Source organism: Marmota flaviventris, chromosome 13 (assembly GCF_047511675.1).
Source record: "Marmota flaviventris isolate mMarFla1 chromosome 13, mMarFla1.hap1, whole genome shotgun sequence".
In the NCBI taxonomy this organism is placed as follows: Eukaryota; Metazoa; Chordata; class Mammalia; order Rodentia; family Sciuridae; genus Marmota; species Marmota flaviventris.
Window position 1 is genome coordinate 20,429,202 of NC_092510.1, and position 9,665 is coordinate 20,438,866.

Genomic DNA, 9,665 nt, shown 5'->3' on the forward strand with positions numbered 1-9,665 from the left:
CTAATTGCCAGGATCAAGATGAGGACACACAGGCTGGTGAGGTCAAGTGGTCACCCAGGATCCCAGGGCTTGATACTGCTGGAATATGGATATGAATCTTGGCTTAGTCCATTTTCTGTTGCTATAACAAAATATATGAGGCTAGGTAATTTATATGAAAATTTATGTGGCTCATAGTTTTGCAGGGTCAACAGCAGGGAGTGGCCATTTGTTTGGCTTCTGATGAGGGCCTCATGGCATCAATGTAGAGGGGAGGCAGTTGCATACAGAGAGGCAAGTGTGTGAGATGGAGACAGAAGGAAAGCTAATAGGCTTTATAAAAACCCACTACTTTGGTATATAACCCAGTCCCACAAGACCTAACTCATTCCAAGATCTAACCAAGTCTCTCCAGAAAGACTTGAATCCATTAATGAGGGTGGAACCCCCATGAGATAATCCCCTCCCACTAGGTCCCACCTATTAAAGGTCCTACCACTTCTCAACAGCAAGACACTGGGGATGAACTTTCCAGTGCATGAACCTTCAAGGATAAACCACATCCAAAGTACATCAAATTCAAAATCCCATCTTCCTGTCCAAGGCTCTGTTCAGTTATAATAGGTTCCTATACTTTGTCACCTTCCTGTGTTAAACTCATCCAGCCTAAGTTCAACTAAATCAAAATACCTTAGATTTGGTAATTAAGAAACAACAGAAATGTATTGCTCATGGTTATAGAGGCTGAGAAATCCAATATCAAGGCACCAGCGGGTTCAGTGTATGGTGAGGACCCGTTTTTCAAGTGTGTCTTCATGTAGCAGAAAGAACAAATGAGCTCTCTCGGACCTCTTTTATAAGGTAACTAATACCATCTTTGAGGGTGTCTCCCTTATGACCTAATCACCTCTAAAGATCCCACCTCCCAACAGCCCTGCACTGAGAATGAAGCTTTGACACGTGAATCTGGGGAAGGGGGAACACAGACATTCAGACCAAAGCACCGGGGATGGAAGAGAAATATATAAGGAATGAAACCTTTTACATCATTCTTTGAGTCTGGGTGGTAGCAGTGCAGCTTTGCAGGCAAACAGGGAGAAAACGAAAAGAAGTACTCTGGTTTGGGGATGGGTCTGGTTTTGAGACAGCGACTTGGTTTTCTTTTCTTTTTACTTTTTTAATCATATCTTGCTGGGGCGTTCAGAGGCCATCGGGCCAAGCTCTCTCACCCAACAACCCCACCCCTGTACACACCTGACACAGAGGAGTAAGGCAAGACCAGGGATGGGGAGCAACCCACCCTACAGTGAACAAGAGTCAGTGTGCCAGACATAGGACCCTCTTCTCCCTTACACAAAGGACCCTGGGACACGTAAGTAGAAAAAGCTCCTGCTACAAAGCTTTGGAAGATAAGTTTAAAAGATCCCATCTTTTTAAATTGCACTACTATTTTAGAAAGTCTTAAAACCCCAAATTCTGATATCTTTTGGTTTAAAATACATTTTTGCATTTATGTTGAAACCAATCAAAGAATCAGAAGATAGGCAAGTGGGTCTCTGAACCGCCAGGTTGGCTAACAAGGTTGATGCACTAACACTGACATACTTCACTCAGAGGAGACATCTCATCAGGTCCCTGCCAAGAGAGCTCCAGAACGACTGAAACAAAATCAAGAGTAGTTCAAGGAGGTAGGGCTTCAATTATTAGGAAATGTTTACAATTCAAGCTAATTAAATTAAAAGAATCACATGGAGTGGAGTTTTATCATAGATTTATATATTCATAGACACATGGTACAAACACAAATAGCATTCTGGATGTGTGTGTGTGTGTGTGTGTGTTTTTAAAGGATTCTTGGGATGTCAAGATTACAAGAAAAGATGAAGTGCGAAGAAGTAATTGGTATTTATTTACAATAAAAGGACCCTAAATCGTGTGTGATTGATAGTTTTATTCTGTAAGATGCAAATTTACTCAAGGTACCCAAATTATGTATCTCTTCATAAAAGTGTAACAGATTGCAAAGGAGCTGAGTAGAAGTCAAGGGGGTTGGGGAATGATGGAAGGAAAAAGAATGAGGTGAAGTCCGAGCCCACCTCCTTCCCACTGCCATGATTTTTATCTGTGGACATTTATTTAAATCTCCAGATCTCTCTTAGAATTGCCTGGGCTCTTGAAGTCAAATTGGAGCAACTAGAGACAGATCTGTAAGTAAGACACTAGATAGAGTACTATCCCTAATTATGTTCTGCTTGACCAGAAAGCCTCAGGCAAACCAATTAACCTGACAGTCCCTCGGAGGCTGTCAAGTCTGTCCCACCTACTTCAGAGTGAGGTATTAAACCTAAATAAGTAGATCCCTCTAAAGTACCTTTTGGGTCCCAGGGGAGAAGCCCTGGCTGAAACCAGAGGTATGTCTCAGAAATGTGTTCTTACTGGAAAAGTTATGGATGACACACAAAATAGCTGAATGAATTCTGTGTTAACAATCCTGAAGTCTGCTCATGGGCTCAGGTGCTGAGATCAATTACTAATCTCAGGGCATGTGGGAAGTCGGGGGGGGGGGGGGGGGGGGGGCGGGGGGGTAGTCAGGAAGAAGTAAGTACTCTGTCCTGTCCACAGGTTTTTCATAGAAGCTAGCAGATATTGTGAATTCCTCTATTCACATAACCACCCCTGGCTGTGGCAAAGACTCCAGAGGAATATCAACCAACATTCCACTCTGTGTTCTCTACCCTCCCTTCAATGCCAATCAGTCAAGATGGCACAGCAGGCACAAGGTTAGTATCCCTCACTGTTGCCAACTCATGAGGGCTTTTTCTTGAAGCCCAATTTTGTGCAAGAGTTGCCTAAAGAGGAACATTAAATTTTTTTAAAAAAATCATTTATAGTAAACTAAGCTTCCTGTGCAAATGTAAGGTCATTGCCTCTGCATCAGTGGTTCATACACTTTTTATAATTACTGTGTCTCACACAAAGATAGGTTTGCACACACTTAGCCATCCTGTGCTTGTCTTCCCTTGCTGAAACTTGTCAAATGGTGCACTGAAGTTAAGACACTCACTCTGAGGACAAGGAATAGAGGGGATGTACCTAAATTAGAGGCCATATCAATATTTGGATTCTAGGAAAAAGCTTCTAATCCCTTCGAGACATGTAATAAGCCATGGCCTCAGGCAACTCTCTCACTGTCCTAGGTTTTTACAAAGAGGAGGTTGGAGCAGATCATTTCTAAGGTCCTCTTCTTTCTGAGGTCCTGATTTCGAGTGACCCTTCTGAACAGTGACCCTGTGACCCTGGGCTTGTTAGCCCCTTACTAGCATGCCACCAGCTTTGTTAGCAGCTGCCACTTAAAATGACACAGTTTAGGGAAGCTCAGAGCAGGCTGAAAACATGCCCATGCAACACTATAACACCAAAGGTGTTCAAATTCACATACTTCCTGACTCTGAACACCATGAGACTCCTCCTTCCTTCTCAGCTAATGTACATACTTCAGTATCTTCCTAGCTGAAGCCTCATGGAACTTCAGAGCCAGGAGAAAAGTATCTGAACATCAAATCCAAAGCTCTCAGATTACATCTGACCAAAGGCAGTAAAAGGCTATTCAAGAACAGGTAGCAAGTTGGAGGTATCTTTGGGACATTCTCCCAGGTCACATGGCTCCAGGTTTTCACATTTTTATTTATAAAATATAAAGGAAGAAAAAAGACAGAACTTAGTGTATGTGCATTACTTTTCTTTGGAGGGTTTTTATAAATAAAGGAACATTCACTCATTCTCTCTCAGATCAATATTTATGACATTCCAGTCCTTTGGACACTCCAGAGAGCAAAGTAAGTGGTGAGAAGCACCCTGATTATGTGGGATCTTTGCCTTTTTTAATGGAGATCGATCAGCAATCAAATGTAGAGCTAAAATTATCAGGTCACTGAAAGGCTCAGATCTCTGCCATTTAGGACTGGAGAGTAGGATCTGTGTTTTAAAATAGCTTGACCAAGTAGATTATGAAGATGATAAATCAACTATTAATAAGCCAAGATTCAGGGTTTTTTTTCCCCTCCTCTCTGTCATACATATACATTAAGCAAGTAAAAATTTGGCATGCCTAAATATCTCTCCTCCAAATCCTCCTATTGATCTGTAGACATCAAGATGGACTAAATATTGACATTGTTCCTAGGGGCAGAATAGCCAATGCCACCGTCTACCTAATACTTTTTGAACCTACAAAAACTCTAGGGAAGTAGTAGTGTCAAGTTAGCCTGAAGATAATGCCAGTGTACACTATTCAATAATAGTTTGATAATGTAACTTTCCCTAGCAGGCAAGATGGGTAATGACGAGTAATACGTTAAAACAAGGGATACTTTCTTGGTACCCAAGGCAAGAAAGGAAGAAAAGAAGGAAGGAAAGAAGGGAAGGAGGGAGGGAGATATGGGGGGAAGGAAGGAAGAAAGAAAATTCAATTCCCCTTTTCTAGCTAAACAAAAACTCTAGGTTTTATACTCCTACAACCTAGATATGGTCAAAGAAATCATAGAAAATGTTCCTAGGGAGAAAGAAACCTCAACTCCCAGCTGTTCAGCCAACTCTTCAACTCAGAAAACATCTTTACAAGAAAATATTGAAATAGTCACACAAAGACATTTATGGGGGTAGAAACAGTGAACGATCTTAAACAGACCTGAACTCAGCACGAGGGAGCTGTGACCGAATTGCTTCAACCTTCCATTACTTGTTTGTAATAACATATAACCCAAGCTCTTCTCTTAAAGCTAGCGCTCTGAATTCCCATAAGGAAATATCACTTTTCAGAGAAGAAAAAAAAAATCAAACACATTTTCCTCTACAGTCAATGATGGGTGATGGAAGGGGGAGGTGGGAGAAATAGGGTCAGAAGGGTTACTGGGCTTTTCCATTGTTTTGTCCAGTGTGACAAAAATCTCCATACTGCAGAGATTAAACTATGAAACTAAAAAGGCCCCAAATGGTTGTGCTGTGCTGAGCTGAAGTCTATAAAATACTTCCACTATGAAGACAGCATGTTTTCAACTCCAGCTTGAAAGTTGTATTAAATAATGAATGATGTAAATTAGACTGCCTTATTTATTAACAAGTCTAGTGTAGCTTATGTAACCACATTTAAAATGTAAATGCATGGTTCTTAAGAGCACAAAAAACACAATCCAAAGTTCTAGAATCCCCAATGGAAGAGCTCAGAAGTAAACATCAGAGTAATAAAAACTAATGCTTTTCACTGAATCCTTGTGAATGTCAGGATTTTTTTTAAGTACAATTAATTGCAATGGCAAAGCTTATTAAAGAGAAAGGGCCAAAATCAATGTATTAATAGCATAACATTACAGATGTTTCACCAAGCCAACAATAAATTGCCCATAGATGCTCTGACAATAGAAGCTGCAACTTCTATTTATGTTGTACTCAGAGAAAAAATATATAAGCCTCATTTCCAAATATTATCCCCAAATTCCAGAAGACCATCCAAGAAATTCACAAAAAGATCCCCTTCGACCTTCCTAAAACATGTGAAATATAAAATGCATGTTTTACCCAACAGTGTGGATATATTTAACACTACTGAACTGTACACTAAAATAAATGGTTAAGACTGTAAATTTTATAGTATGATTTTTACCACAGTAAAAAAAAAATCCTTAACTCATTTTAACTAAGCCTTTTACAATTTGGTTGAGACAGAACAAGTCCTTTGCAATCCTCTTTGACACTTGATACAACTGGGAATTAAATGGCCAATTATATAATTCCAAACACAAGCTTCACACTCTTGAATTCCACTCACATGTGGCACTGGTATTGTCTTTAATGTAGCACTGTTGTGGTACAACCATTTCCAAATAGCAGGAGCTACCACTTAGCAATGTGATGTTGAGCAGGCATGATATGAATCTATAGATAGATATAGCTCCTTCCATATCACTTCAGTGTGTAAAGAATTTAGGAGAGATACTGTGAGGGAAAGATTTTTAACAAAACAAGTTCAAACACTCTGACAACAAAATGTCAGCTTAGTTTGAAATATGCATGCAAAAACAAAAATGTCCTACCTTTTAATTAATTTATGCACATATTTTAAAAATGTTCTGCCATTGACTCCTTTTGAACCCTAAGGGAACAGTGGTTCAATATGTAAATACTAAAAATACATTATTTTAACTATTTTAATGTATTTTTTTAAAAATCATTATTTTAAAATGATCTGTTAAACTGCAACAGCACGTTCTAATGACAGAGTGCTTACTTACATTATTACATATTATTATTTTCAAAAAATAAAAACATGTAACTTCAATTACACACTAGTGAGCCATAAGTTTAAGACAGGTCATTTTAGGAATATCAGTGCATCCAATGACAAAGTTTTAAAAATGTATAATTTGGTTCCAACTATAGCTGGTATCCACTGGCCAAGAATTTCAAAGCTGTTCAAGCAAATATTAATATGTAAGAAAAAGAGAACAGATGGTGTCATATAAGACTGAGCATGAAACCAGCTCATCTGCTAATGTCATTTTGAGATCAAAAAGGCAGAATTCAAAATAATTTCCAAACAAGTATTGTGATACATTTTACAAATAAATACACCAGGGACCAAATGACTGGACTCCACCACAGCTGAGGGACAGAGTAGACAAACAAACCTTCTCCTGGATCTCCTTCTCCCTGCCTAATATTACTAATCCAACTCCCCATCCTGAACACAGCCCAGTATGCCTCTCAACTCCCCCAATCCCAATAGGTGTTCAAATCAGAAGGGGAAAAACAAAATTAGAATAGATACGGGAATGCTATGATAAAATGAATGACTGTGACAAATGCTTTAATAAATATTATAAAAATCCACTTTAAAAAGCCAAAAGGTGGGAACCTGCTATCCTATATTAAAGAAGCAACAATTGTGAGAACAAATATAAGAAAGCTCTGCCCAAATCTGTTGACTTCATATATACATTCAGGCAATTAAGACCTCCACAGTTGAAATCATAATGTTTTTAATTTAAATATTGTTTTATTTTCTTCTTTTCAAATGATGGACTTAAAAATATTAAAGTGAAAGAAATTAAAGTGAAAAATCCATCAGCCAGTCAGCCATACCTCACTTCTTTCTTCCAGTGTACATCTACCACCTAATACAGACTTCAAAAACAATCACAAAGAAGAAAACTAATATCTAACTGTACAAATGTACTTTCCATGGTCTCCTAACAGTCTGAGAGGCTCTGAATTCCATATGGCCTCCTCCATCTGACTATTGACACCCCATCTCATGAAAAAGACAAAAGGCCACAGGCTCTTTGGACCAGCCTGGTGAGTCTCCACCAGTCCAGCCCAAGGCCAGTAAGGTTGGGGCCCACCCCCTTTCCCTCTCCCCACCACCAGCTTCTGCTCTCCTTGCCAAAAAGATTGAGATTCTGGCATCCTGGATTCAGCCCCACGGTTGGTTGCTCCCGGCATATCTGAGCTATGCCAGGCCTGCACATTCCCCTCTGCTCTGTTGTCATTTCCTTCTGCCCAAGCCTTACAACATGAGCATCACCAGCAGAACAGGCAACAGAGACTAGAAAGGTCTCTTACTTACATTAAAAAAAACAGGTTATCTCGTTCGACTACGTTGGCAGAAACATGGATGTGCCTTTGGGTGTGTGGGGGAGGGAATGCATGCGCACTCGCCAACCGGAAGGCCACAGCCCAAGCCCTACTTTCAGGGATGCCTATCTCAGTGTCAAACACTGTAAAGAAAACCGGGAGAAACTTTGCCTTACAATCCTCTACATGGATCAGGAGAGGTGACCTAGGAATGCTTAGAGAAAGGACTGGTGAGTTCTTGCTTGCTAATGTATTCGTCACAAGGCATCCAAAGGGGAGAACAGAAATACATAGCTCTGCTTCTTCATCAAGCCAGGACAAGCTATAATATTTCCAGAGCCACAGGGGTCCAAGGCTAAAGACAGCATTCATCAGAGTACTACACATTGCTTTATGATCCATCCCAGTTCTGGAAAATTATTCAATGGGCAATTAAGATTTATAATCCAAATGGTCTCAAAATCATATCTCTGGGAAGTCAAGTCCAAATTAAATCAGACCAGGCTTTTAGGCTTCCAACGATCACATTTTCTCTTTTGAGCGAGTGCATTTCAACACTCAGAACTTCTCCTCTTACAGATCATTTTCAAGGCCATCTCTGGATGCAATCTCCTAAGCAAAATCTGATATATGAAATGAAAAGGGAAATTGGTTAACTCCAAACCTCAGAGAAAGATGTTAAGGGAGAGACTTTCACTTCCTTCAACAGATTTCTTACAGTTAATTATTTTAACATCCTATCTAGTAAATATTACTGGAACTTCTCTAACCCAACATACATACAGCATTTTACAAAACAGAAGTGCCCAAATCTAAGTTATTGTATATGGAGTGTGTAAAGCATGCCCAATAAAGCTTTGAAATATAAAATGCATATGGAATTTACACAAAGAAAATATCATATACATTTATATTAGTGATATATAATATAAAGTTGTGTGTGTGTGTGTATATATATATATATATATATATACATACATATATGTGTGTGTGTGTGTATACACACACACACACACACACACACACACACATATAAAACTTATTTTCAAGTGTCACAGTTCTCCCTGCCCTGGCAGCCTCAAGCCAGTGAAACAGATAACTGACAGATGACCCATCCCTGTTCTCTGACTTCTCCCCACACGTGGGACAATATTCCCATCCAGGACCTACCGGTCTGGCGGGCCTGAGACCTATGGTCGAGGAGAAGAAGAAGAAGGAACAGCACTAGGAACTCACATTTCGGTGATATTCTCAGGGTCTGCACTGTTAGGCTCCAACCTTGGAAATGCCACGATGCCGGGAGAAGGGTCGTTGCACCAAATCCGAGAGGCAGTGCATTTGCAGGACGTGGGACAGGCGAGAGCGGCCCTCCAGAAGCCCACAACCAGCCAGCAGAAGCCCCAGAACCGCGCCATAGCGGGTCCATGCCACCTCGTCCAGGACGACATCCCCAGCCGCCAGTGCCAGCCCAAGTGCGTGTCCCTGCGCTGCACCCGCCGGCTTCCCCCTCCCGTGAGGGGAGGCCTCCCCTGCGCTCTCTGCCCTCTCGCCTCCTCGATGCTTGTCCAGGGCGCACAGAGTCGATCGTATCCAAGGCTAAGTGTGTCCGGGGCTGAACGTATTCCGGGGGGTGGCACAGTTCACAATGGCCGGGGCATCGCGGGCCGCTTCATAGGGGGCGCTACAGCCGCTCGGAGCTCCACGGTGGCCGCAGCTGCATGGCCCGGCTAGCCGGGAACCGGCCGGCGCCGCTCCCGGGACTCTCTGGGGCGCAGACTCCTTGCAAGACGCGCACGGAGATCTGGTACGCACCTCGGGGCTGAGGAGAAATAAATACGTGTAAGACTAAGCGCAGGACCCCATTACCACCAACTGGGACACACTCCCTCCGCGCTTGCCTCACCCCCAACCCGACCCCAGCCAGGAGATTGTGGATGGATAAGCGCCCAGCTCCGGCCCAAGAATCAACTTGCCCCACGATGGCACTGAAGCCTCCTATGCCATCAATGTGCCCATCCTCTCTCCACGCCTGAAGCTGAGGAAGAGAAGGTAGGGAA

The 9,665-nt window shown here is 41.6% G+C and overlaps 1 protein-coding gene across 4 annotated transcripts in view; it reads right to left on the reverse strand.

The window, feature by feature from the left end:
* The window catches only part of Ntrk2 (neurotrophic receptor tyrosine kinase 2), a 347,633-nt gene extending 338,487 nt beyond the window's left edge, over positions 1–9,146 (reverse strand). For all 4 annotated transcript variants that reach the window (XM_034635215.2, XM_027920581.3, XM_027920580.3 and 1 more), the window contains exon 1: positions 8,845–9,146. In XM_034635215.2, coding sequence (XP_034491106.1) covers positions 8,845–9,056 — 212 coding nt within the window. In that variant the 5' untranslated portion in view covers positions 9,057–9,146. The remainder of the gene's footprint in view (positions 1–8,844) is intronic.
* Between the last annotated feature and the right edge of the window lie 519 nt (positions 9,147–9,665).